The sequence below is a fragment of the Arvicanthis niloticus genome, chromosome 16 (assembly GCF_011762505.2).
Source record: "Arvicanthis niloticus isolate mArvNil1 chromosome 16, mArvNil1.pat.X, whole genome shotgun sequence".
Lineage (NCBI taxonomy): Eukaryota > Metazoa > Chordata > Mammalia > Rodentia > Muridae > Arvicanthis > Arvicanthis niloticus.
Genome location: NC_047673.1, coordinates 31,874,593 through 31,902,557, shown reverse-complemented (window position 1 = coordinate 31,902,557; position 27,965 = coordinate 31,874,593). Strand labels below are relative to the sequence as shown.

The 27,965-nt window shown below is 39.8% G+C and overlaps 1 protein-coding gene and 1 pseudogene across 1 annotated transcript; both read left to right on the top strand.

Annotated features, from left to right (window-relative positions):
* The first annotated feature begins 300 nt into the window (after window positions 1-300).
* Fgl1 (fibrinogen like 1) lies at window positions 301-27,710 on the top strand. Its single transcript, XM_034520402.2, has 8 exons — window positions 301-430; window positions 5,904-5,983; window positions 6,707-6,893; window positions 16,523-16,682; window positions 17,184-17,281; window positions 21,592-21,680; window positions 21,854-22,041; window positions 27,457-27,710. Exons 2-8 carry the CDS (start codon window positions 5,912-5,914, stop codon window positions 27,614-27,616), a joined length of 954 nt encoding a protein of 317 aa, XP_034376293.1. The 5' UTR covers window positions 301-430; window positions 5,904-5,911; the 3' UTR covers window positions 27,617-27,710.
* On the top strand, window positions 14,706-16,397 carry LOC143434684 (protein Red pseudogene; annotated as a pseudogene).
* Window positions 27,711-27,965: the final 255 nt, after the last annotated feature.

Genomic DNA, 27,965 nt, shown 5'->3' with positions numbered 1-27,965 from the left:
ACCCCTCACCCCGTCTTAGCCAAAATGATCCTTTAGTTTCCTCCTTTGCAGGTAGCAGTTTATCAACTTTTACCATTTGTAAGACAAAGCTTCAGATGTGCTTGGCTTTTAGGATAAAGTACAAACTTCTCTGGGTGAACACAACTATGAAATGCTGAGATAAAGATATGTAATCCAATACAATGTCCTGCAAGGAGGGGAAATTGAAAATATAAGAGTATTCGGGTTTGCCCTCCACTTGTTTATTTGTGTATTCCTTCCAGTTAAACTGATTTCCTCATTCTGTCTCTGGATTAAAGCCAGAGTCAACTTTGCCTGCATTTAACCAAATAATGGGGAAAACCGTTTATAATTCTGACTTCAGTTAGAAGTTCCTGGGAGGCCCCGTGTGGACCGAGCCTAGCTGAGCACTGATTCATTTTGACTTGAGGTAAGTTATTATCTGGACTCCTGACTGGACTGTAATAATGGTGGCTTTTTTTTTTTCTTTCCTTGACAGTGAATGACAGACACCAGGACTCAAAAAGTAACCTCAAAAAGGCTTTTGAGAGAGATTGGGAGGATGGACTGTAAGGCAGAGCTGTAATTTGGAGGAGAGATTTAGAATTTAATTAGCTTCCATGGACAGGAGTTCACAATAGAACTTTCCATTTCAGCCTACAGAATTAAAAACAGAATAGACCACATTCACTGCTATTTGGGCTTCCCGAATGCTTTTCTTCAACTACTTGGGGATCAAATAGGTTTGCTTTTTAGACCTCTTTAGAAAATATATAAATACTTAGTATAAACAACAAGGATATAGTTATGGTCCATTTTCAGAAGATGTGGGCATGTGTGGAAAAGCAGCCTAGCATGGGCTCTCAGGCTGTGCTTATGGGTAATATTTTAACTGTCTGCATTAATGTCGTAGCTCATGTGTGAGTGCTAACTTAGAAAATATAGTGCTATCGATAATTTTTCTCTTTTAAATTTTGAAAGGGTTCTCCTACCCCACTTCTACTCCTCCTGGGTCCTCCCAATTTCCCCTCTCATCTGGATCTACTCCTTTTCTGTCTCTCGTTAGAAGACAAACAGGCTTCTAAGGGCTGAATATAAAATAATATGATGTGACAAAACCAAAAACTAGCCCACTGCAGTTGGACAAGACAGAAAGAAGGAAATGAGCCCCAAGAGGAGGCACAGGAAACAGAGACCCACTTGTTGTCACACTCAGAAATCCCATAACAACACCAACCTGGAAGCTGTAATATATATGCAAAGGACTTGTTACAGACCTGTGCAAGCTCTGTGCGTACTGCCTTGGTCTCTGAGTTCATAGGTGATCTGATCATATTGATTTGGGCCTCATTTTCTTGGTGTCATATATTCCCTTTGGCCTTTCACTTTTCTGCCTCCTTTTCTGAAGGGGTCCCTGAGCCTGAGGGGAGGGATTTGATGACAACATACTGCTTAGTGCTAAGTGTTTCAAATTCTCTGACTCTCTGCATAATGTCTGGCTGTGTGTCTCTGTATTTTTTCCCATCTGCCACAGGAGGAAGCTTTCCCGATGGTGGCTGGGTAAGGCACTGATTTGTGTCACTGGCAGAGTCCCTTCTTTTACATTTATTTTATCTTCTGTCTTTTCATAATGGCCCATTCAAAACATATCGTTTAAACAAGACTATATGCTATTAACATATTTTGTTTTGTGATTCTACTTATAAAAGGCACTTACCATAGCGCTTTGTTTGTTTTGGTTTGGTTTTTGTTGTTGTTTTTTTGAGACAGGGTTTCTCTGGGTAACCTGGGCTGTCCTGGAACTCACTCTGTAGACCAGGCTAGCCTTGAACTCAGAAATCCACCTGCCTCTGCCTCCGAAGTACTGGGATTAAAGGCATGTACCACCACTGCCTGGCTCCATAGCGCTTTTCTAAAGTTAGAAGTGTTTGCCTTTAAGATTAATGCAGTATAATTTGCTAAGTTCTGACTGTTCATCAGCAATGGGGCATAGTAACACAGTAACATGGCATTTGGGAGGCAGAAGCAAGACGATTATTGCAAGTTTGAGTCCAACCTGGTCAACTATAGAATTCCAGGCTAGTAAGAGTTATACTGTGAGACCCTTCCACAAAAAAAGTCAAACACACACACACACACTCTCTCTCTCTTACTGAGTAATTATTTATTTAGGTTCTGGGAATTGAACCAAGAGCCCTATTTATGAGAGGCATATTCTGCCACTGGACTGCATGCCCCACCTCCTTAAAATAATTTACATTGAATAAGACAGCCTGTCTAAGAGCAGATATTTGGAGATAATTTCAATGAATAATTTTATAATAATTTTAAAGTTTAATGATTTCTAATTCAAAATACCTAAAGCAAAAATACTATAAAAGAAATACAACCAACCATAGTGAATGAAAAGGGACAGGGTGATGTTAGTATACACTAGATGTGCAGAATAAGCATGGTTTACTAACATGAATAATGAAGACTGGATTGACAGTGCAGCTGTGTCCAATCACAGAATGTTGTATTAATTTTTTAATCTCGATCAGGATTTCTACCCTGCCTTTGAACATTCAGTTCACAGATAATATATATTTATAATTACTTTATATTTATAATATATTTTACATTTATAATAGGCACTAGCACTGAGCAGATATCTAGCCTCTATGTATATTTCCCTGCCAATAACACTGAGATATGACTTGCCATATTTCGCCTTGGCTAGTCTTAACTGCAGCTAGCCAACCCTCATGATCAGTTCTCACAATCCCTTACCCAATGGCATCTTCTCTCTCTACCATATCTCCTCTTCTCCCCATCAGGGTCTCTCCTCCGACCCCAAGCCCAGAAACCGAACCCTACCTACCTCTCTTTTGCCCATTTATAGGTTGCCTGCATCTTTATTCAACCAATAGTTTTACATTAAAGAGCAAGGTCACATAGCATTACTTGGTGGTATACTTATGGCTTCTCTCATCCTGGAGGCAACCAGGTTCAGATATGTTTGTTACTTTTCTACTGCTGTGATAAAACACCATGACCTCAGCAACCCATGGAAGAGTGCATTTGGACTTATAGTTAGAGTGCATGATTGTAGGACAGGTAAGAGGTAGAGCAGGAATAGTAAGCTGAGAGCTCACAGCTTGAGGCAGAAGCAGGAAGCAGAGAGCTTCCTGGGAATAGCTAGAAGCTTTGAAACCTCCAAGTTTGCCCCCAGTGACACATCTCGTCCAGCAAGGCCACACCTTCTAAACCTACCCAAACAATACCATTAACTAGCTAGCAACCAACTATTCAAATGCCCGAGACTACAGGGGACATTGTTCACCTAAGTCACCACTCAAGGCTTTTGTCTGCCAAGTCATTTCCAGGCCCAAACCAGATTTTCAAAGAAAACTTTGTGGTACCCCTCCCCCCTCCCTTAAATTCTTCCATAATGAATTGAATTGGGTAGAATTACAAAGCAGGATGCATAAATTTAGAAGACTTAGCATATTCCTGAGAATATCTTTGATAGTCACTTTAACATAGACCCTTTGAAAAAGATATTGCACTCTGAAATGGCTTTATTTAAAGATCTGCCAGACAAGGGGCTGCTTTTGAGTTGGTAACACTAAAAAACTGAGACAGACACCTGTCAAAAGTTTCCATCAGCTTTAAAATTTATTACTACTGAACACAATGCTAAGAAGATTTAACTTAAAAAACCTTTTCTTTAATTGTTTATTAATTTTTTTAAAAAGATTTATTTTATCTATGTGAGTACACTGTAGCTGTCTTCAGACACACCAGAAGAGAGTATCAGATCCCATTACAGATGGTTGTGAGCCACCATGTGGGTGCTGGGATTTGAACTCAGGACCTCTAGAAGAGCAGTCAGTGCTCTTAACCACTGAGCCATCTCTCCAGCCCCCTAATCATTTATTTATGTATGTGGTGTGTGCATCTCTTTGAGATTCAGGGTACTAGGTCTTGCTTTGAAGTCCTTGATCAATTTGGAATTGAGTTTTGTTCAGGGTGAGAGACAAGGATCCAATTTTATCCCTCTACACTTAGCTATCTAGTTTGATGCATTTCGTTTTTTTTTAGAAGATGGTGCCTTTTCTCAAACCTGTGTTGCTGGCCTCTTCATCAAAATTCAGGTGTCTGCAGAAAGCTGAGTTTGTATATGGGTCCTCAAATCTATTTCATTGATCAATGTCCTTGACATTCTAGAACCACTTTGTATTGATGCCAGGGGAACTGAGACCTTCCTAGTTTGTAGGTGTGGACTTGAATAATCATTTAAAAGTAAAATCACCGTGCTCAAACTTTGCTATTCACTGGAATCACCTGGCAGTCTTCAACACAGTCTACTGGCTCACACCTATAGTCTTAGTTTAGTAGGAGGATTGCACCCAAGTTCAAGGTTAGCCTGGGAAGCAGAGGGAGCTCCAGACCAATCTGGGCTATAGACTCTTGTCTAATAAATGAATGCAAAATAACAACAAACAACAGAATGGAACAAAATTCTAAAGTCTTACTACTACTACTAGTACCACCTATAGACATTGAATTTAATCTTTGGACATTGAGATGTCTCATCCTGTGTCATATCTGTATTGTTATCTGTCATGGCACCCACCCTCCCTGCAGATCCCAGTGAGTAACACAATTTGGGAACCATTTATTTTGCTACAAAAAACGTAGATGAAGTAATTGGTGAAAATGAGCAGTAGTCATATGTCCTATCAACAGATACTTTTACTCCAGCAGGAATTGTGCATAAAAATTAAAACTGTACAAACATTTTTTATCATTCGCTTTTTTGTTTTGTTTTGTTTTGTTTTGTTTTGTTTTGTTTTTCAAGACAGGGTTTCTCTGTGTAGCCCTGGCTGTCCTGGAACTCACTCTGTAGACCAGGCTGGCCTTGAACTCAGAAATCCGCCTGCCTCTGCCTCCCAAGTGAGGGGATTAAAGGCGTGCACCACCACTGCCCGGCTTATCATTAGCCTTTAAAGTTTAGGAAAAACTCAGCATTGAGACAGCATCCAGAAGTTACTGAGTATGAGCAAATGTTTTCAACAGGAGTCACGACTTCAGGCCTGATTTAAAGAGCTAGAGGTATAGCTTAGCAGGAGATAACTTGCCTAGAATACACAAGGCTCCTGGGGTTTGATCTTCAGCCCTAAAAAAGGCAACCTTGTGGAACAGAAGCCAGGTATTCTGTATAGAAGCAGGAGGGTCTTGAACTTGATGTCAGTCTGGGCTGCATAATGAAACTGTGGAGAAGAAGGAAAGGAGGGGAGAGGAGAAAGGAGGGAAGGGAGAGGGAAAAGGAACAGCAACTGTAATGTTAGCTTTCTCCCACTAATTTAATTAAGTGGGACTAAAGATTTTACATTGTTATGATTTCTTGCCTACATATTAAGATATCAAGACAGTGTACAGCATTTGGCAGGTAGGTACAGAGACAGATAGGTCTCTGTGAGTTCAAGGCTAGCCTGGCATACACAGGGAGTTCCAGCCCAACCAGGAGACTACATAGTGAGACCCTGTCTCAGAAAAGACTCCTATTTCACAACATTATCTGTTATTCATTTAGCACCTGCATGTCCAAATAAAATAAAAGTATTATTTAAAAATGTCCTCAGGTTGGGCCAAAATATGAAACCAGGTCTCTGTGCAGAAGGAGCCTGTTCCTTTTGACTCTCTCATGAATTGGCACACTTGAGCCCTTGATGAAACTGAACCCTTTTGTGTGTCTGTGTTGTTGAGCAGGTTCAATTCTTTTTAAGCTTTGATGGGTTGATTCCCATTGTTTTGTGTGTCACAGGCTGGATGGTAAGTAGGGGATACCTTTCTGGCTAACCCTGGGATGCTCTGGAACTTTATCTGGTCTCATGAGGAATTCTTTTTTCTTGCAGTTCTCTCAATGGGAAGAATGGGGGAGATTTGCAGCCTCGTCCTCATCACCATTGCTCTGATAATGGGAAGGGAAAGCTGGGTAAGAATCTTGGGCAGACTGTTGCATCAGGACCACCTGCTTTGAGACAGAGTTTCTTTTTAATTTCCAGAGAACCTATTGTTAACTTGCCACTACTAAAACATAAGGGTGGAAGGAATGAGAGAGTTCTATGGAAACATGTGGCACATAGTAACATTTAAACACTTAAAAAAAATAAAAATCAGGACCCACAGCGAATCAGTGACATGTTTTTAAGCTGGCTGTGTTATTTCCTCTTCACTTGATATCAGGCATTCAAAACTGGCTATAGTAGTTAGCATTGGACTTGGGCTAATATTGACCATCATTGGCTTATACTACTAAGATTATCTGAAGGTGATTTCAATGAACTTGTGTCTCCATTTACAAGTTCCTAAAGACAAAGGACCAAGCTGGGCAGTGCTTGCACACACCTTTAATCCCAGCACTTGGGAGGCAGAGGCAGGTGAATTTCTGAGTTCAAGGCCAGCCTGGTCTAAAGAATGAGTTCCAGGACAGCCATGGCTACACAGAGAAACCCTGTCTCGAAAAACCAAAAACCAACCAAACAAACAAACAAAAAGACAAAGAACTAACTTATTCACAGCTCTTGGGAAAATAAAATGGCTCCCTAGTTGACATAGCATTCTGAAATAGGAGTGGGAGACAAAATTGCATCAAGGGTTATCTGGATTATTAGCAACGTGTCTATTCCAAGAACTTGAGATGCACATTGCTTTGCAGGCCCTCAAGAATGAGAACTGTTTGCAGGAGCAGGTGAGGCTCAGGGCTCAGGTGCACCAGCTTGAGACCCGGGTCAAACAACAACAGGCCATGATTGCACAACTCTTGCATGAGAAGGAAGTCCAGCTCCTGGATAAAGGACAGGAGAACAGTTTCATTGACCTTGGAGGCAAGAGGCATTATGCAGGTCAGAACCAGTTTTTCTTAAATGTTTCAGCCATTTGTGTCACACATTCATAGGTAACGATGATACTAAACATTCAATGCCTTTGAGATTTTTAATTGTTTAGTTTTGTTTTTTGTTTTCAACTCAGGATCTCATTAGATATAGCTCAGGCTGGCCTGGTACTTAACTGTCTTCCTGCTCTGGCTTCCTCAAGTGCTGTTGTGGTGGTTTGAATATGCTTGGCCCAAGGGAAGTGGCACTATTAGGAGGTGTGGCCTTCTTAGAGGAAATGAGTTACTGAGGGGGTGGGCTTGGAGGTCTGCTGGTGCTCCAGCTCTGCCCAGTGCAGAAAAGACCCTCCTCCTGGTTGCCTAGAGAAGACAGTCCCCGGCTCCTGGCTGCCTTTGGATTAAGATGTAGAACTCTCAGCTTCTTCAGCACCACGTCTGCCTGGACACTGTCATGTTTCCCACCATGACAATAATGGACTGAATCTCTAAAACTGTAAACCAGTTCCAATTAAATCTTGTCCTTTATAAGAGTTGCCTTGGTCATGGTGTCTCTTCAGAGCAATGAAACCCTAAGTAAGACAGCTGGGATTTCAGGTGTGCCTCCCACCACCACCACCACCACCCTCAACTGACTTCACATCTTGCTAGAAAGCTGTGCCTATTCCAATGATAAGCAACGCGACTCACTTCATCAATTTAAAATGTCTTCTTCAAACTGAACTGCTTGTCCTGGATGCCTTACTTTCTGCTGCCCAACTGACTTAGTTGAAAATTCTATTGCTGTGGTAGAAAAAAAACAACAACAACAACAACAACCTGGGGAGAAAAGGACTATTTTAACAGCTCCTACATTACAGTCCATCACTGAAAGAAATAAGGGCAGGAATTCAAGCAGGGCAGGAACCTGGAGGCAAGAGCTGACGTAGAAGCTATGGAATACTACTGCTTATTGGCTCACCCTGTATGCTTTGCTCACCCTGCATATATATATATGTGGGTATATATATATATATATATATATACAATACCCACAATATACCCTCCCACATTAATCATTAATCAAGGAAATGCACCACAGGCTTGCCCATTGGTCAATCTGGTTGGGAACAGTTTCTCAATTGAAGTTTCTTCTTTCCAAATGACTCTTGATTGTGTCAAGTTGACATGAAAATAGCCATCACAGGAGCATCTTGATATTTCGGTATGCTCCACCCCCTGCAGTGTTTTCTGGACTCCCCTTCAGAGATCAGAGAAGGTCTGAGCCCTCGGCCTGCAGGAGGATAGATATAGCACAAGGATAGCTGGGGCTCTAGAACATGTAGCAGAACTGAGGATGTTTCAGGCTAAAGGGGCCTGAGAAACACAAAGGGATAGTTTGAAGAAGTTCCATGAGCAAAACCAGAAATTGCATTCTAAGAAGAAAACTACAAAGAATATAAGTAAGACAATAGATAAAGGGTCAGGCAACATCTACAAGGAATCAGACTCTGTAAATATCCTTTAGTAGACAGTGATTATCTGCCATGGCCACTCATCCAAAGAAGTTTGTGACCTTCTAAAGTGCTGGTGCTTATCAAATACTAGGAGGGGCCTAAGAATTCACTCTGTTTACAAACTAGCAAGCTGGCTCGCATGGATCTCTCAGAGAGTTACAGCAAGTGGGTCAGAGGTATAAGTTCTATGTTTGCATTAATGTCCCTTCTTCTCAAATCCCAAGGACACATGTGAGCAGTTTATGGAGCTGTGTCACAACTGGACATTCTAGGATGAAGAAACGCCAGTAGTTTATAGTGGATTAAAGGTGTCTAACCTTTGCCTCCAAGGTAGATGTTATCTTTATTTTAGTGTTCGACAAAGAGAGCAACAGAGCAAAGAGTCTGTCCAGAAGGAGATGTTGCCTCAATGTTTGGCTGCCTGCCATATAAGTATGCTTTAAACACAGGCTAGAATATAAACTCTGTTGAAAAAATATGTACAAATGTAAGTGACCTTTGGGGAATTGTCTACAAACATTGCCTCCATTCTATGCCAGGCTAGTTAGTGAAGCATTGCTGCAGGTCAGAAAAGAATTTGTAAATTTGCTGTTGGAGATGGATGAAAATGTTTAAGAGTCAGGTCACACTTCTCACCGAATTTCATTCCATGGCTGAGATGGGAGCGGGAAAGCATAAGACACTGAGGCACATAGGATCAAAAAACATCATATAGGTATATGAAATATGACAAAAGATTGTTTCATATATATACATATATACATATATACACATATATATGTATGGTATGTATATCTACACACACACACACACACACACACACACACACACACACACACACTGGTTATAGGTACTGTATAGACAGTCAAGAAAAGACTGAGGCTTAGGTGCTAAAAAATCCAGTCTCTGTCTTGAGAGTGCTGGGAAGCAGATCTGAGAAACAGTAGGTACTAAGGAATATAGCAAAAACTCAATTACTGGAAAATAAAATTAAAATGCCAAGGTCAGAGCAAGATTGTGCAAACAGGACAAGATTGATAAGTTATATATGATAGGGTGTGTGTGTGTGTGTGAGTGTGTTATGATAATAAGATGAATAATGGTTATTTTAGATAACTGTTTCTGGATATAACACCTAATATAAATCTAGAAGTCAATATATTTGCATTTAATCATCTTCATATGTGGTCCAGGCATGAAAGAAAAGAGGGAATAAAATCAGAAATATAGATATGGCTTGATTATCCTTTGGTTTTTAGCATAGTTACAAAGACTAACACACAATCAATATATAATACAAATTTTAATAAAAATGTAATATAGAGGCTGGAAAGGTGGCTCAGTGATTAAAAGCACTTCTTTCACAGAGAACGTGGGTTCAATCCCCAGCATTCACGTGGTGGCTTATGTCATAGTTCCAATTTCAGGGGTCCCAACGCCCTCCATGGGCACCAGGCAGGCACATAGTACACAACATGCCCATACACATTAAATCAAACTTTAAAAATTAATTAATTAAAAACAAACTTGAAATGCACTAAAATATAACAAAGTTTATATTCTGGTGTCCTTAAATTTTAAGAAGTCTGTTCATGCATATGATTTGCATAAGTTAGTTGTCTTTGTTTTTATTTATAAAACACTATACTGTTAGTAAATTAGTTATTTTGTGGAACTATAATTCATCACATGCCAACAAACATCTAATTACATACAACCTAGTAATTTTGGCAAATAACGTATAAATCACATATGTTCATAGCATATAATTAAACTATCTTTTTTACACACGTGGGGACTTATCGTATCAAACTCACATTCAGTGGTGACAATCCCACACATCTGTTTAGCCAATGACTTGGGTGCTCTAAGGTGGCTTCTACAGAAGCTTCCAGTTTCGTTTCCATGATAGTTTCCTGAGGCACTATGGGTAGTGGCTAAGGTGTACTCTTGGATACCCAGTTCAAAATCCCTTTGGCTGTCTGTGGCCCCTGGACAAATTACTCAACCACCTGTGTGTTTCATGTCCCTCCTCATAAAATGGGAATAATCAGCCTTTGTATTTGTCGTAAGAATTAAATGAGTTATATTTTTAATATAACATTTAGCCTAAAAAATGTCATATATGCATGGACATTGCCATCTCCTCTCTCCTTTGCTCTTAGAGGTGACATCTCATTCCCTCTGTGTCACAAGAACATTGCAATCTCCTGTGAGGCAGCATCTTTTTTTCTTCTCACTTTTCTTCTTCTGTCATCTGGGAATGAGGATAACTGTGGTAAGGCTAATTCTGGAATGTCCCAGAATGCTCTGTAGACTAGTAGGTGACCCCTGTTGCTAACATTTAGAAAGAAAAGTAAGAATGCAAGGTATTCCAGGAATGACGGTACATGTCTGCAGTCCCGGTGCTGAGGAAACTAATGGAGGTTGGGAAGTTAAAGTTAACTGGAGTGGTAAAATAGGACAGCCTGGGATAGTCATACTCAAAAAGCAACCCAAAACATCAACATGGTTGGGGCAGGGGAGAGTCTTTTTCAGTCTTAAATTCTCAACCTTGAGCTTCAGCCATCATTCTGAGGCAACAAGAAGAAAGATACCCTCACTACGCTGGGATGTTACTTTATAAAGCTCAAACACAGTCTTCCTTAAGTGGCTTGCTCTCTGCACAGCGGAGAAACTATTCACATACAGCCAGTGCAGTGCAGTGTTTGTCGGAGAGAAGCTCGAGTGGGCTTCTTTCTCGTGGTCTGTGAGCCTTCAAAAACGTCCAATAAAGGGCTGGAAAGATGGCTCAGTGCTTAAGAGCACCTACTGGTCTCGGAAAGGACCTAAGTTCGGTTCCCAGCACCAATGCCAGGCAACTCACAACAGCTTGTAACTCTAGCTCCAGGGGATCTGATACTTTCTTCCGGCCTATACTCATCCACTCATGCACAGACCATCCCTCCCCCCAACAGATGTACACATGATTTTAAAAGCAGGTAAACTATTTTAAAAGTCCTATTGATGCACAGCCTTCTTCGCCGTATCCTTGTCCCACCTGTGTACCAGTGTATGGAGTGGGTTGACATGCTTCCAACATAATATCTGGCTGATAGATTTTAAAATTAAAATTTTATTTTTAATGTGTGTGTGTGTCGGCTATGTGTGTGGGTACCCTAGGAGGACAGAAGAGGGCATTTTATCCCATGGAACCAGAGTTACAGAAGGTTGTGAGTCACCATGTGGGGGTTGGGAACTGAGTCTGCAAGAGAACCAAGTGAGCCATCTCTCCAGCCCCTCTAATTGATAGCTTAATCTCTAAATTGATCAAAATTTTTTGATTCTTTCTGTCACAGATTAAGCCATACCTCTCTCATGACAAACTCCTTAAATTGTTTATTCTTTAAAAGCAGTTAGGTTTTGTTTTTTTAATTTTGGTTTTGTTTCTTGTTTGTTTCTTTTCTTCCATTAAAAGCTTCCCCTCGGGATATTTATTGTGTTTGGCATTATCTTCTGAGAAGGACATTTAAAAAAACAACAAACAACTAAAAACTGGCACAAGATAAAAACAAACAGAAAGCATTGGCAGAGATCCCTGTATTGGTGAAGTTTTCCTAAAGCAAGTTAGAGTTAATCATTTCCACATTTTCCTGGAAAGGGGTTTGAACTTTGTGAGTCTTTGTTGTTCAGCTCTTTTAATAGGAGTCCAACTGTAGACAAGGAGCTGCTTCCTAACCCAGGGAAAATATACTTTTAATGACAATCTTCTGCGATACACTGGACCACAAGTCATAAGCCTTTAAATACCACTGAGTGCACTGTACATGAGCATCTTCTCCTTGTCTAGTCACCTGACAAAATCCCTTTGATAATCCATCACATAAAGAACACGTGTGTTTTTGAATTTTGAAAATAAATGCACGAACAAAGCCTAAATGGCTACAGAGATCAAGAGCTCACCAACGGTAGTGCATGATTGAAGTCAGCCTTGTGAAGTCTATTTATTTTCTCTCCTGAGTCCCACTGCCCACTCAACTTAATTAATATGATATCTTTCTTTCTTTCTTTCTTTCTTTCTTTCTTTCTTTCTTTCTTTCTTTTTTTCTTTCTTTTTTTTTGGTTTTTCGAGACAGGGTTTCTCTGTGTAGTCCTGGCTGTTCTGGAACTCACTCTGTAGACCAGGCTGGCCTCGAACTCAGAAATCCTCCTGCCTCTGCCTCTGCCTCCCAAGTGCTGGGATTAAAGGCATGCACCACCACCGCCAGGCAATATGTTTCATATTATTGACAATGTGGCATCAAAACTAAAGAAAGAATATTACTTATAATGACCACAGCTTGTCCTACCTTAAGTGATGTTAAAAACCTAATATTACTTTTTTGGTGATTAACTGGTATCTATTTAACTTCAAAAGACAAAGAAATACCATGGTAAAGAAAAATGCAAGATTGCAGTTTTTAACAAAAATGAACTAAAGAAAGAATTTTAAAACAACCTGTAAGTCTTACATAATTCAGTCTTAAAGAGTTTTAGCTGGGCGGTGGTTGTGCACGCCTTTAATCCCAGCACTTGGGAGGCAGAGGCAGGAGGATTTCTGAGTTCGAGGCCAGCCTGGTCTACAGAGTGAGTTCCAGGACAGCCAGGGCTACACAGAGAAACCCTGTCTCAAAAAACAAAAAACAAAAAACAACAAAAAAAAGAGTTTTAAAGAGGAAAGTAACAAAATGATAAAAGTAAATATAAAAGAGATTTCACATAATTGCTTTCAGAAGTCTGGGCCTGGCTATTCTTGAGACCACTTTTTTGTAGTGGCCCCTGCTCCAATCATGTGCAAGCTGCCCAGGCATCTATGTAACAATTAGTCATATTTTCCACATCTGCTCAAATCAGCCTAGAACAGTGGCTCTCAACCTTCCTAACTCTGCAACTTTTTAATACAGTTTCTCATGTGTGGTGAACCCCAACCCTAAAATCATTTTCTTACTACTTTATAATTGTAATTTTTCTACTGTTATGAATTATAATACAAATAATTTTGGAGACTTACCAAAAGGGTCACGACCCACATGAAAACCATTGGCCTAGAATGAGACCCAGTGGATACTAGCTAGTCCTACTTTAAGTGACATTAAGGAAAAAAACCCTAATATTACTTTTTTGGTGATTAACTGGTATCTATTTAACTTCAAAAGACAAAGAAATAAGTTTTACTGCGCTATCCCACTTAAGTACAAAGCAATAAAATAAGTACAAACGACTTGGTTTTTTTACGTGTATTTATTAATTTATGTCTATGAGTGCTCTATCTGCTGTACACCTGCATGACAGAAGAGGGCAGCAGACTACATAATAGATGGTAATGAGCCACCATGTGATTGCTGAGAATTGAACTCAGGACCTCTGAAAGAAGTCAGTGCTCTTAACCTCTGAGCCATCTCTCCAGCACCATAAGTGGTTTGTTTTTAAACCTCTTTCTCCAAAAATAATAAATGAGCCTTATTTCATTCATTCCCCCCTTGTCATTCCAATCTCATGATCAAGAAGTCAATGGTAATTAAATCACAGGAAAGAAAACACAATTTTCTGAATATCAAGTAGAAGATGCACAAGAAGGCATTTTAAGAACTAATTGTGGGAGATTTTGCGATCGTCAGCGTGGAGAGACATCAGCCAAAATGCCAGAGCGAGATAGTGAGCTTTTCTCAAACCCTTTGTGTGGGGAGCAGACAGAAGGCGGCTATCATCCTTACAGCCATCTTGAGCCATATACTCTGAAAAGACATTTGATTACAATAGCCTACACCAGCTGAGCACACTCTGATACCATCTTGTTTTAGATACCCAGGATTTTCCCTTGGGTGTGTGAGACTTAAAGGTGTGTGACTTAAGGTCTTGACTTAGAGATCAGATTTAGAGACAAGACCTAAGGGCATGGCTTAAAGGCGTAATTTAGAGGCGTGGCTTAGAGGCGTGGCTAAGAGGCGTGGCTTAGAAGTGAGACATATAAAAGGCGAGAGGCAGACAGAAGAGTAGAGTACAGCTTGGAGGAAGAACTTGGACAGAGTACAACTTGGAACTAGGAATTAGGTTAGACACTTGCATACAGAGAATTAGGCATTAGCATTAGGCACTTAGCACTTGGAACTTGGAACTTGGAGGCACTAGGGACTAGGAACTAGGAACTAGGGACTTGGAGAGACAGAAGAATAAACGGGATTGAATCACACTCTGTCTGGTCTCCATTCCTTGCGACCCTCCTCACTCTCTCTCTTGCTGAAGGCGATCCACAGACCCGAGCAGAGCTGCACCTACTTCTGCACAACCTTCTAAGTCAGGTCACCAAGAGTTGCCAAAAGAGTACAATGAGGAGGAAGATCCAGCTGCACGAAGGAGGAAAAAGAAAAGTTATTAAGCCAAACTTCGCCAGCAAGAAATTGAGAGAGCGAGACCTTGCAGAGAAATATCCGGACCGTGCCAAGGAACGGAGAGATGGTGTGAACAAAGATTGTGAGGAAACTGAGCTGATTAGTACCACAGCCAACTACAGGGCCGTGGGCCCCACTGCTGAGGCGAACAAATCAGCAGCAGAGAAGAGAAGACAATTGATTCAGGAGTCTAAATTTTGGGGTGGTGATATGGAACACACCCATTTGGTGAAAGGTTTGGATTTTGCATTGCTTCAAAAGGTGCGTGCTGAGATTGCTAGCAAAGACAAAGAGGAAGAGGAGCTCATGGAAAAGCCCCAAAAGGAAACCAAGAAAGATGAGGATCCTGAGAACAAAATTGAATTTAAAACACGCCTTGGCCAAAATGTGTATCGGATGCTTTTCAAGAGTAAATCCTACAAGCGAAATGAGCTGTTCTTACCAGGACGTATGGCCTATGTGGTAGACCTGGATGATGAGTCCGCGGACACAGATATCCCCACCACTGTGATACGCAGCAAGGCTGATTGCCCCACCATGGAGGCCCAGACTACACTGACTACAAATAACACCGTTATTAGCAAGCTCATCCAGATTTTGTCATACCTGAGGCAGGGGACCCGAAAAAAGAAGCTCCAGAAGGATAAAGGAAAACTGGAAGAAAAGAAACCTCCTGAGGCTGACATGAACATTTTTGAAGACATTGGGGATTATGTTCCTTCCACAACCAAGACACCTCGGGACAAGGAGCGTGAGAGATACCGGGAGCGTGAACGTGATCGGGAACAGGATAGAGACAGAGAGCGAGACCGGGAGAGGAAGAGGGAGAGGGAGCGAGACCGGGTACGGGAACCAGAGGAGGAAAAGAAAAGGCACAGCTACTTTGAGAAGCCAAAAGTGGATGATGAGCCCATGGATGTTGACAAAGGACCTGGATCTGCAAAAAAGTTGATCAAGTCCATCAATGAAAAATTTGCTGGATCTGCTGGTTGGGAAGGCACTGGATCGTTGAAGAAGCCAGAAGATAAGCAGCTGGGTGATTTCTTTGGCATGTCTAACAGTTACGCAGAATGCTATCCAGCCACGATGGATGACATGGCTGTAGATAGTGATGAAGAGGTAGATTATAGCAAAATGGACCAGGGTAACAAGAAGGGTCCCTTAAGCCGCTGGGACTTTGATACTCAGGAGGAATACAGCAAGTATATGAACAACAAGGAGGCTTTGCCCAAGGCTGCATTCCAGTATGGTATCAAGATGTCTGAAGGACGGAAAACCAGACGCTTCAAAGAAACCAATGATAAGGCAGAGCTTGATGGACAGCGGGAGAAAATAAGTGCGATCGTCGCGAAGAGGAAGATGATCGAGAAGATGGAAGCAGATGGAGTGGACGTGAAAAGACCAAAGACTAATCTCTAGTTCCAGAGGTCACCACATGGCTGTTCCTAGTTGCTTGTTTCTACAATTCCTCAAAATGTTGCAAACTGTTTTTGGTTTATGAATGTTTATAAATGTTTATTGATCAACTCTTTGTAGATCTGTGTCCCAAATGCTAAGATTAATGGCAATGAAACACCATGTCCAGCATATTCCATTAAAAGTAGTTAAACCTGCAAAAAAAAAAAAAAAAAAAAAAAAGAACTAATTGTGCACTTTATTTGCTTTTATCTGTCTCCAGTGATACTGAATTTCAGGAATAAAGACATAATAAATGTTATATTATCTTGTTTTGTTAACAGATTGTTCAGAGATTTACAATGATGGATTTAAGCAGAGTGGATTTTACAAAATCAAACCTCTTCAAAGCCTGGCAGAATTCTCTGTTTATTGTGACATGTCTGATGGAGGAGGATGGACTGTAATTCAGAGACGATCTGATGGCAGCGAGAACTTTAACAGGTAACTGCTTTTGTTTTGGGGCCTTTTTGGTGGGGAAGGCTGTGCTTTTTTGCTTTTCGTTTTGTTTTGTTTTTGTCTTTTTTTTTGCTTGTTTGTTTCTTTTGTTTTTGTTTGGTTTGGTTGTTTGAGACAGGGTTTCTCTATATAGTCCTGGTTGTCCCGGAACTCAGTCTGCAGACTTGACTGGCCTCCAACTCAGAGATCCACCTGCCTCTGTCTCCCGGGTGCTGAAATTAAAGGCATGCACCACCACTCCCTAGCCAACAGGTAATTGCTTTTAACAAGTGATTATTTTGGCATTGCAGATGTGAGATTTGTGAGTTAAGCCTTCTTATGCCTCAGATTTTTTCCATCGTGTGATGGGAATGTTCTCATCTTTAAGTGATGGAGAGTGAGTGAGCTACTCAAGAGAATATTGGAGATGAGAGGATGTGAGGGGGCACTTGGGCTCTAAAGGTATCTGTATTTTGCTAAAACTAATGTTCAATGTAAACTTTTTAGGGGTTGGGATGACTATGAAAATGGCTTTGGAAACTTTGTCCAAAACAATGGTGAATACTGGCTGGGTAACAAAAACATTAACTTGCTGACTACACAAGGTAAGTTGGCGCTTGCGCACAGGAGGCAGATCTTAGCCTCAATCCCCAGTACTATGAAACAAAACCCATGTAGTAATTTCCACTAAATCATAGGCAATAGAAAAAACTCAGTATCTGTCACGATTTATTTTTTATATGTAATGATTCTTGCTGAGCAGTAATCCCACTTGTAACAGGAAAGAGAGGAAAAGAAACTAAGTCAGTAGGGTATGTACATTTTCTCCAGTATATTTTCTATTCCTTGAAAGGAAATGTGTTGTCAAAATCACTTTTAAAGACTTGAGTGACTGAAATATATATATATATATAATTTATCACCACAATAATACCTTGCGATAAGCCACTGTAAGATAGTAGTAGTTTAGGGGCTGGAGAAATGACTCAGAGTTCAAGAGTTTAAATGGCTCACCCCAGCACCCACATTGGGTAGGCCAAGACTGCCTGTAACTCCAACTCCAGGGAATCCAGGGCTCAGTTCTGGCCTCAGAAGGCACCCGCATGTGGCATTACTCACACAGACACCTACATATACAGATATAAAAGTAAATCTTGGAAATGTTGTGGTGTGACTCCCCTACCCCAGCATAGCTGTAGCCATTTTGTTCCATGCCTGCCAGTCATTGACACAGAGAAGTGACTTGGCTCAGAGCAAGGATACGCTGACCATACACCCTGTTTTGTTCTGTGTGTGATGAACGTTCTGTATGAGGTCCGCTAATCTTAAGAAATTCTATAAAGTTTTATGTAAGGCCCATCAAATCAAAGGTCAATATAAACTATTACGGTTTGAGTCAGAGCTGACCACTGGGCAGAACTTCTAGCACCTGCGTATGGGCTTCTTATTGTTTTTGTGGGTATTTTTTTTTCCTTTATAAGCCTGCTCTGGGAAATGTTCAATAGCATAGTTCAGATAATCCTGAGCTAAATCCCTGGTCTGACCAGTATTAGGGTGTTCGTTCAATGAACCATCCCTGCCTAACTACAAGCATCAGGGTGTGCGTTCAATGAACCATCCCTGTCTAACTGAGATCAGTGTTCATATGCTTTGTGAAGCAACTCCTAGACCATAACATAAAATAGATAATTTAAAGTAAACTATGAACCCCTCAACAGTTTTCCCATACATATTCACAAGTCCTATATCTGTATACAATTTTATGTTCAATAACAGCTCTCCAGTATCTAATTTTTTTATATTCTTTGTTCCCATCCTTACCTTGCTTATAGCTTGAGGCTGTAGTCAGCCCCCTCCAGGTATAATGCTTAATGTCCTCACACTGGCAACACACAGGCTTACTGTTCCAGCCCAGCTTAGGCAACCACAGGAAGTCTATATTCAAAGTAGTCAGTAGGGTGCTGATTACTTGGGTCTTGGAGATGTAAGAGTGGTTGCTGAAGAGGTTGTACAGCCCTGATGTGTCATACTGTCCCCTGTGGTCCATGCTCTCTAAATCTACAGAAGGCTTCCCTTTCCTCAAACTATCAATTATTCTCGTTTTAAGAGGTTTGTTTGTTTGGATTTTTTTTGTTTGTTTGCCTAATATGTAATGTTTATCACACAATTCTGTCTCTTTCATATATTAGTAATTTTGTGGGTCATTGTTTAAGCTATGGAAATCTCAGGCTGGAATCCTTGTGTCATTCCAAGCAGATGAAATTCAATGTTATTTCTCAAGTAATTTTTATGGATATGTTTTGCTGGCCTGGGCATTTTCAACAAATCTGATTGCCCTTCATCTTATCTTGTTTGGTGCTGGGTGTTGAAACCAGGCACATGGCAAGCATGTGTTCTATCCTATATCTACACCCCGCCCCTTTTGTTTTTCTCATTTGGTGTTCAAACTGGTTAATCTTTGGTAGAATAGAAAAATGGATGTATCAGTTCCATATTTTCTAACATATCATAGCTCAAACAATAGAAATTACCTTTGTCCTTATATTCTTTAATTTTGACAACAGTTAAGCTACTCAAATTGCCTCTGAAAATAGCTTTATTCCCATTACAAAAGGTTTCTCCCATATTGGAACTGTCAGCAACCATCATAATTATTTAGATAATTGTTATAATCTAATAATTTATTATAATTTATGATATATAGTTTATATAAATATGTATTTATATATTGATATATTATATAAAATGAATTATATATAATTAAAATTATAATTTATAATAAATAATAAATAAGTTTATAATAATAATAAATTTAGAATTGCTAATTGTGAGTTTATTCACTTATTGGCAAAACCCTCAAACAGTTATCTTTTTAAGAATGCTGAGTATTGTCTCTCCACTAACACACACTTTTGGGGACAACTGACATTTCCTATCCTACTGTGCCCATCCATGTCACTGATTTGGTTCTTTGAGGTAAATTCATACTTTCATAGAGCTCCATCTGAAGAAACCACCCACCTCCATACTTGTCCCAGAAAGGAGAACCCAGAATTCTCACCCAAACAGCTTTGAGCTTTGTTCCTAAGACCCATCCAATGTTCTTTCTCTACCCTTGTGTTGCTGAGCCTGAGGGAAGAGTAAGGAACAGCTTTTACAGTAGGTGTAGACAGAGGTAGGATGCATGAAATGGGTGTCCACAAGGCCAAAGGCCCTTTACTGCCCATCGCTGGGGATGAAGATAGGAGATGGACATCAACCACACACTGGGCTGGAGAGCTCTTAACAGTAATAGTTCTACTTCAGAAGGAAGATCAGCCTGTCACTTACAAACAGGGACAATGGAAGAAAGGAAGTGGGTGACTTGTAGCAACTCCTTTACTAATTTGTTTTTTTCTTATAATATTTTTTTGTCACCTGGAATTTTTAATCATCATAGTACCTCTTCTTATATTCAGAGATTTGCTTTCTACAGTATCAGCTTTAGCATACATCAATAAGAATGTATGCCAAATAAATTAAATTTGTTTTATGTATTTCCCGTTTGGATAGAAACCCTAGAAAATCCTGTTGACTCAGAGTCACTGATACTTGTGACTTCTGCATCATCGAGTGTAGTAGAGATTCTTTAGGATGTTTCTCTGCTTGGTCTGATACCTTCTTCCAATGACATCTGTTCCAAAAGCTTTCATGCTATCAAAAGGGAAGATTTTCATAAAACAATCTGGAATCTTGTTTCATGTTCAAATAGTTTTTAGACAGTTTGCTAGCTGATCTTATATTCTACCAAACTTGTTATGTTTAAAACATAACAAGCAAGTTTATGCATAAGCAGCTATTGATAACTATATTAGAAAACACAGCCTGACTAGTAGAGATCATAAAATGTCATTAATAGTAATTATTTTTAAGAACAAGATTCTTCTTGAAATTAAGAAAAAAAGAATAAAACTTATAATTCTTTTATATATACATATATATATGTATACATATATATGTATATATATATATACATATACATATATATGTATAATTTTTAAAGTTGTTGGTGTGTTACATGTGTGTATGTCTGTGTGAGAGTGTCAGAGCCCTGGAACTGGAGTAAAAAATACACATGAGCTGTCATGTGGGTGCTAGGAATTGAACCTGGGTCCTCTGGAAGAGCAGCCAGTGCTCTTAACCACTGAGCCATCTCTCCAGCCCCCAATAAGGAATCTCATTTTTTGTTTTTTCGGGTTTTTTGGTTTTTTATTTTATTGTTGTTGTTTTGAGACAGGGTTTCTCCTTGTATAGTCCTAGCTGTCCTAGAACTTGATCTGTAGACCAGGCTGGCTTTGAACTCATGGAGATCCTCCCACCCCTGTCTTCTGAGTCTAGGATTAAAGGCATGAGTCACCATCTCCTGCTTCAAACTTATATTTCTTAAGACTACTATTTTTGTCAGTTCTTTCCCTTTTCTTCTTCCTCTTTTGGGTATTTCAAGACAGGGTTTCTCTGTGTAGCCCTGGCTGTCCTGGAACTCACTCTGTAGACCAAGTTGGCCTCAAACTCACTGTTTCTGCCTCCCAAGTGCTGGTATTAAGGGTGTATGCCAGGCTAGATTTCTTAACCTATTAACTAAAAATACCATCTCTATTTTTTTTAAGTGAATCATACCATTATTTTGTTTTTATTCTTAGTAGATTTTTTTCCTCTTTGCTGTTCTGCAGTCATTGTTTTCAAGTAAAATAAACAATAACATGTTCACATTGTGTCACAGTGGAGTCACTGTTTATTCTTTGAAAACTGATTCTTGGCAGAAGACAAACCCGCCATTTATTTTTAAGCCTAGTCAATGTCGTATCATGCATTAAAAACCAAACAAACAGAACTACAGTTTCTTACTGTTTCTATTGGCTTTGTTTGTTTGTTTTAGGAGACTACACTTTAAAAATTGATCTAACAGATTTTGAGAAAAACAGCCGCTTCGCACAATATGAAAGTTTTAAAGTTGGCGATAAAAAGGTACAAAAATTTTGTATAAGCAGTGTCTTGATTTAATGTTGAAAATACACAACTAAGCCCCGAAGTCTGTGGAAATAAAAATATATATTATAACCTGTTTTGTTTATTGAACATGTTTTCAAAATGTTTCCCACTGATAGTAAAAAAAAAAAATGGTTCTTTTTTTCCTTTAGTCTTTTTATGAACTGAATATTGGAGAATATTCTGGCACAGCTGGAGACTCCTTGTCGGGAACTTTTCACCCTGAAGTGCAGTGGTGGGCTAGTCACCAAAGGATGAAGTTCAGCACATGGGACAGAGATAATGACAACTACAAAGGGAATTGTGCAGAGGAAGAGCAGTCTGGATGGTGGTTTAACAGGTTGGACGCTTTGAGCATGCAGTTGTAATGGCGCTAATGTTACCTCGCTGACGGGCCTTAATTATAGCAAGTGATGTAATGTCGACCTTATTTATGATATTGTTAAGTAATTCTTCTGCCTAGAATTCTTCAGCTTTTGAAGGTGCTTCTGAAGACTTGCTTATTCTGTATGTTAGTGAAGCCTGAACAATATGGCAGAGAAGCTGGGTGTGTGTGGCATTCCTGTAATCCTAGCACTTGGAGGCAGAGACAGGAGCATCACCAAAAATTCAACACTGGTCTGGTTCAGATACCAACTTCAAGGCTAGCCTGAACCACTTAACAAGATCCTGTCTTTTCTTTGTTTGTTTGCTTTGTTTTGTTTTGAGGTTGAATTTATTTATTTATTTATTTATTGGATATTTTATTTATTTACATTTCAGATGCCATCATCTTTCCCCATTTCCCCTCCTCCCTTTTGCTTTTATACCATTTTAATTACATGCAAGTATTAAGGTCAGTTCTAGTTTGAGGAACTAGCTATACAATAGCTGCAAATAGTCAAGGAACAAGCAAGACAATAAACACAAATAGTCAAAGAACAAGCAAGACAATAAACACACATAGTCAAAAAACAAGCAAGGCAATAAACAAAATTCCATGAACACTCCTGTGATCACTGTTTCTAAAGGCTTATCAGATGACCAAAATATCTGAGCCAACTTCTGTGTCCTAGCCCAAAGTCATTTTCATGTCTGAAGCCTACTTCCTTGTTCTAGCCTAAAACTTAGATTCTTGTCTGAAATCACTTCTTTGTTCTAGCCTAATGTCAGATTCCTGCCTGAAGCCCACTTCTTTGTCCTTGGCCAATGTCATATTTCTGCCAAGCAGCCCATTTCCTTGTCCTTGGCCGATGTCAGATTCTTGCCAAGCAGCCCCAAAAGCTCTCCACATCACCCCCTTTTTATTTCATAAACAAGACTTAGCCTGTCTTAGGTTGTTCTGACAAGAATGCCTTCCTTACCCATCATGGAATATGCATTAAGATCATGTCTTGAAAACAAGCAAACAATTACATAAGATAAAAAGAAACAAACAAATCAAATTCTCCAATAATGTATCATGGAAATACATCAAACTTGTACTTCTTTTTAAATTATTTATTTTATGTATGTGAGCACACTGTAGCTGTATTCAGACAAACCAGAAGAGGGCTACAGATCTCATTACAGATGGTTGTGAGCCACCATGTGGTGACTGGGAATTAGACTCAGGACCTCTGCTAGAGCAGTCAGTGCTCTTAATCGCTGAGCCATCTCTCTAACCCTCTACTTCTTCTTAAATTTATTTTTATTTTATGTACATTGGTGTTTGGACTGCACTATGTTGCGGGACATATTTACAGTGGGAACATTCAATTTGGCTTTTCTTAATCAGTCGCCATGTTTCTGACTAGCCTAGGCCTATGGCGTACCCCACTGCTCAGCTCAGGCTGTCTGTTCAGGTGTCAGAGACACTGGCCCTGCCACCCGCGAGACACCAGCATGGCTCGAAAGGCTAGGCTGCTCCCAGACCATCCCGCCATCCATGTGGGCCCAGTAGAAAATGAAACTCTAATGCTTAAAAATTAATCAAAGGCTTTATATGTTTGGTAATGCTCAATAACAATATGCCCATACAACCAGAGGTGTTTCCCTATTAGCTAACCTAAATATAAGTTGTTACCCAGGACTGCTCTCCACACCTGTGTGGCGCTTCATGCTCCTACATCTCTGCCCTCTCTAGCTCCTCCTCTTCCTTTTCCTCTTCCTCACTCCTCCCACCTTAGCTCCTCCTATACATGTATATCTGTGTTAGGCTGTCCGAAGCTCTAGAACTAGTTATAGACAGGTGTGAGCTGCCATGTGGGTGCTGGGACTTGACCCTGGATCTTTAGAAGAGCAGCTAGTGCTCTTAACTGCTGAGCCATCTCTCTGGCCCTCAGATTGATACTTTTAGAAGGATGTTTTTGCAAACTGGTTACTATTGAGTTATAAGCAGAATGCCAAAGTTGACAGGAGGAAGTAGAGAGCATGCATACAGTAAAGTTTAAAATATTATTATAATAAAGTTAAATGTTAAAGAGAAAGAAAGAGAAAAGAAGGAAGGGAGGAAGGAATTTGTGACACTCTATTAATCAGCTAGCTCTTTACTGTTTCATATCTTACAGGATAACTACTGTTACTGCTGTAATTTTAATACTACTTTTCTTTCATATTAACTTTTATTAGTTCATTGAATACAAGCCTTCCCAGTCTAGAGAAGATTGCTACAATAGTCTTGAAACTTAATCCTACCCCCGCTGCTGTTTGAACACTTCCATATTATCAGCAAGCTCATTTCTTTTGAGTGTGGAGAAGCTGGGGGACTGGGTTCTGAGGCTCAAATCCAGGGCCTTGTGGATCATAGGCAAGCACTCTACTACTAAGTGTATACCCTGGCTTCTGATACAAATTTCTTCATTTTATGAACCTGAGATGTGATGATGATTATGGTGATAATGATGATGGTGGTGGTGATGATGATGATGATTCTCTGCCGTCTGCCCATTGAGATAAAAACTTATGTAGCCCAAGTTGGCAGAATTACAGGCAAAAGCATCCATGCCTATCTGACTTTAGAGTTCTTAAGAAAATAAAGTGTGTGTGTGTGTGTGTGTGTGTGTGTGTGTGTGTGTGTGTGTGAAAAGGCAGAGAAGGAAAATCATTTTCTCCTACTGTGAAAACTTGAAACAAAGTGATAATCTTCCCCTGTGGCTTTCTTGTTCTTAAAAACATGCTCTAAGTAAGCATTATTGAAGACTTACCTACAGTTAACAATGTCATCTGTGAACATTCACTAATGTCTGCTTTTGAATAGACTGGAAGAAATAATCGTTAACGGCACTGAGATCTAACTCGTGTACATTATCTGTTTGGTTGATTGTTCTGTGCTCCACTGGCAGTTGCACACACATTGAGGAAGGCAAATAAATGTTAGAGTTGACTTTAGAAATAAGGGTTGAGGAGAACAAAACAGTTCGGTAGCAGGAAGCACCCAATAACAACAGGTCAACCTAAAGAGAAAGTAAATTAATCCAGAAACCTCATCTTTACTCTTGGTCTTCTGTGTCACATCTAATCTCTGTGATGTGACTTGTTGGCACTTATCAGAGTCTCTCCCTACTGAGGCTGGAATTGCAGTGACCCCCACAGGTTTATGTATGTATCGTCCAGCCCCACTATAGGCAGGAGCCTAGTCACAGTCACCTAAAAAACACATGCTGAATGTTTCTGTCCCTGATGCCTATGCCCTGTGCCTTTTCCACCAGGAAAAACTCCAACCCCCTGAATCATTTGCCAACATAAGTCCTTATTCCCTTAAGTTGTTTTTGTACAATATTTAGACATGATAGAAAAATAACTAAAGCACTCATTGCTGCCTCTTCTGCCTTGTGGGCCTCCTGCTTAATGCAGGTGTAATCTTCCACCCCCAGCCCTGCAAGCTGCCAGCTGCTTCTTTACCACAGAGTATCAATATCCAATAACTAGTGTCAAGCCCAGGCTAGGAACTGAAGGCTACTAAAAAACACTGGTCTCAGAATACTAAGTAGTGGGCCCTACAGCCTATTTCTCAATAGGCTCCAAATCAGACCAAATATAAAAGTTTATGTAGCAGACGTCTCTATATAAAGATATGCCCAAGTATTTATTCTGGAGGTTTTTCTTTTTAAATGTTACTTCTCATGATACTTGGAAAACGCAGTAGATACCGAATCCCTGCAGATTTAGTATGCATGGTTCCAATTACTCCTAACCATTCAAATTAGGATGGCTGCCAGGGTGGCCAATAAAAATAAATCATGAGATGACCCATGCCTGCTACTTTGCATTCATGAATGAATTATAGGCTTTTCTGATTCAATTTTTTTTCCAGAGGGTTTTTTTTTTCCAGAACTGGTTCTGAATATTCTTTTCATAGCCTTCAGGCTGATATCTTTTCATTCGTTATAGCAATAAATCAATATATGATGATTAATATTATAACAGGAAAATTAGCATGAACTGTAATATGAAATTTTTGTATGCCAAAAACAGATGAGTGTACTCCAAAGGAGGAAGAAGGAAATGTTTGAGTTTTATGATAATCTAACAAACCTATCTAGATTGGAGCAGTCTGTGTAAAAGATTAACTTGGCAACCCAGACAAAAGATTATTTGCTGATAGCTAGGAAAGTTTTAAAAGGAGGTTTGGGTCCTGTTTGCTTACCTTGAAGATTAAAATTTTTGATATGCTAACAATTCAAATAAGGGATTTGAATTGTGAAAGCCACATCTGACCAAGCCAGCTCAGCCAGTCAACAGGGTCTCTAGGGAGGGAGGGAGGGGGAAAGGGGGAGAGGGAGGGAGGGAGGAAGGGAGGGAGGGATGGTGGGTTGAAAAGAAAAAGACAATTAGACATTATAACATGACTCCAGCCAGTGCTGAGGCTGAAGTGGGCTTATTTTTTCCAGTCTGCTTTTATATCATTCTAGATACATACAGAGAATATGATCAGTCCTAAGGTATAAACAAAGCAATCAAGGAAGAAACAAAGTAATAATCAAAGTAATCAAACAAGGCAATAAACAAAAGTCCCATGGACACTGTATCTAGGGGTTTATCAGGATGGCCAGAATATAAGGAATATACGACATTCCTTGGCTGTATTTACCTTGAGCCTACTTCCTAGTCCTAGCCCAATGTCACATTCCTGCCAAACTCCTAGAAGCTGCCCCCAAAGCTCTCCACACACATCTTGGCTGTAGACTGGAGAACCTGGAAGCACCAACTACCCAGGAAGCTGCAGTAGAGCCCCTCCCCTCAACTTTACTTTGCTAATCATGCCTTCCTGGCCAACTACAAGGTTAACACTGTTCATCCAGGAGGATGTAAGTGAAGCTTACAAAGAAGTTTTTTTTTGCTTTTATTATTTCCTTTTTGTTTAAAAGCTACTAAGACCTGAAATACTAAGCCGTGTTGGCACAGGCCTTTAATCCCAGCACTTGGGAGGCAAAGGCAGGAAGATCTCCGAGTTTGAAGCCAATCTGGTCTACAGATCCAGTTCCAGGACAGCCAGGGCTACACGGAGAAACCTTGCAAAATAAAAACAAAAAATAAAATAAAAAATAAAATAAAAAAGAACTGAGATACTTATTTTTCAACACACTCCAAGAAGTTTGTTTGGGATGGATCCTCACATTTACTATGGGACCAAAACTCACGTGTCTAAATAACAACATTTGTAGGGAGAAACGTCTCAGGTTTGGGAACATGATACTTTTGTGAGAAATGGAAGAAGTCGTTATCTAAAAGTTCTTATCGCTTCTTTGCAAGTGTACTTTCCTTCTGATTGCTGTTTTCTCTGTTCTCCCACTAGGTGTCACTCTTCAAACCTGAACGGTGTGTACTATGAAGGTTCCTACACAGCAGAAACAGATAATGGTGTTGTCTGGTACACCTGGCATGGGTGGTGGTATTCCTTGAAATCTGTAGTTATGAAAATTAGGCCAAGTGATTTTATTCCAAATATTATTTAGTTGTCCCCATTGGGATCTCCTTTCTGTAATTAATCTTGGTTTTAAATATTTGAAAAATATACGATTCTAAATAATACTCTCATGGCGATGGCAATTGTGTGTGACGTCTCATTTTTCATATTGCCTTTATTACTTAATGTACTTTAAGTTCAGCAGATACACAATATCCACCAAATAATTGTAGATTATGTGTTTCTAGTGTGTGTGAGAAGAGTTCACACTGTATAGAAAACACCATAAACTAATTAACATGATTAAATAGTAACCCAAGCTTAAGTTTGTAATAATAAATCATGTGTTCCCCGGGTGTGTTAGTGCATGCCTTTAATCCATGCACTTGGAAGGCAGA

Excerpts from the sequence above, each read along its gene's own strand:
- Fgl1 (XM_034520402.2), top strand. The coding sequence starts at position 5,912 with ATGGGAAGAATGGGGGAGATTTGCAGCCTCGTCCTCATCACCATTGCT. Across the intron at positions 17,282-21,591 it reads TAACTTGCTGACTACACAAG|GAGACTACACTTTAAAAATT; the intron begins GTAAGTTGGCGC and ends TGTTTGTTTTAG. Across the intron at positions 22,042-27,456 it reads TCTGGATGGTGGTTTAACAG|GTGTCACTCTTCAAACCTGA; the intron begins GTTGGACGCTTT and ends TTCTCCCACTAG.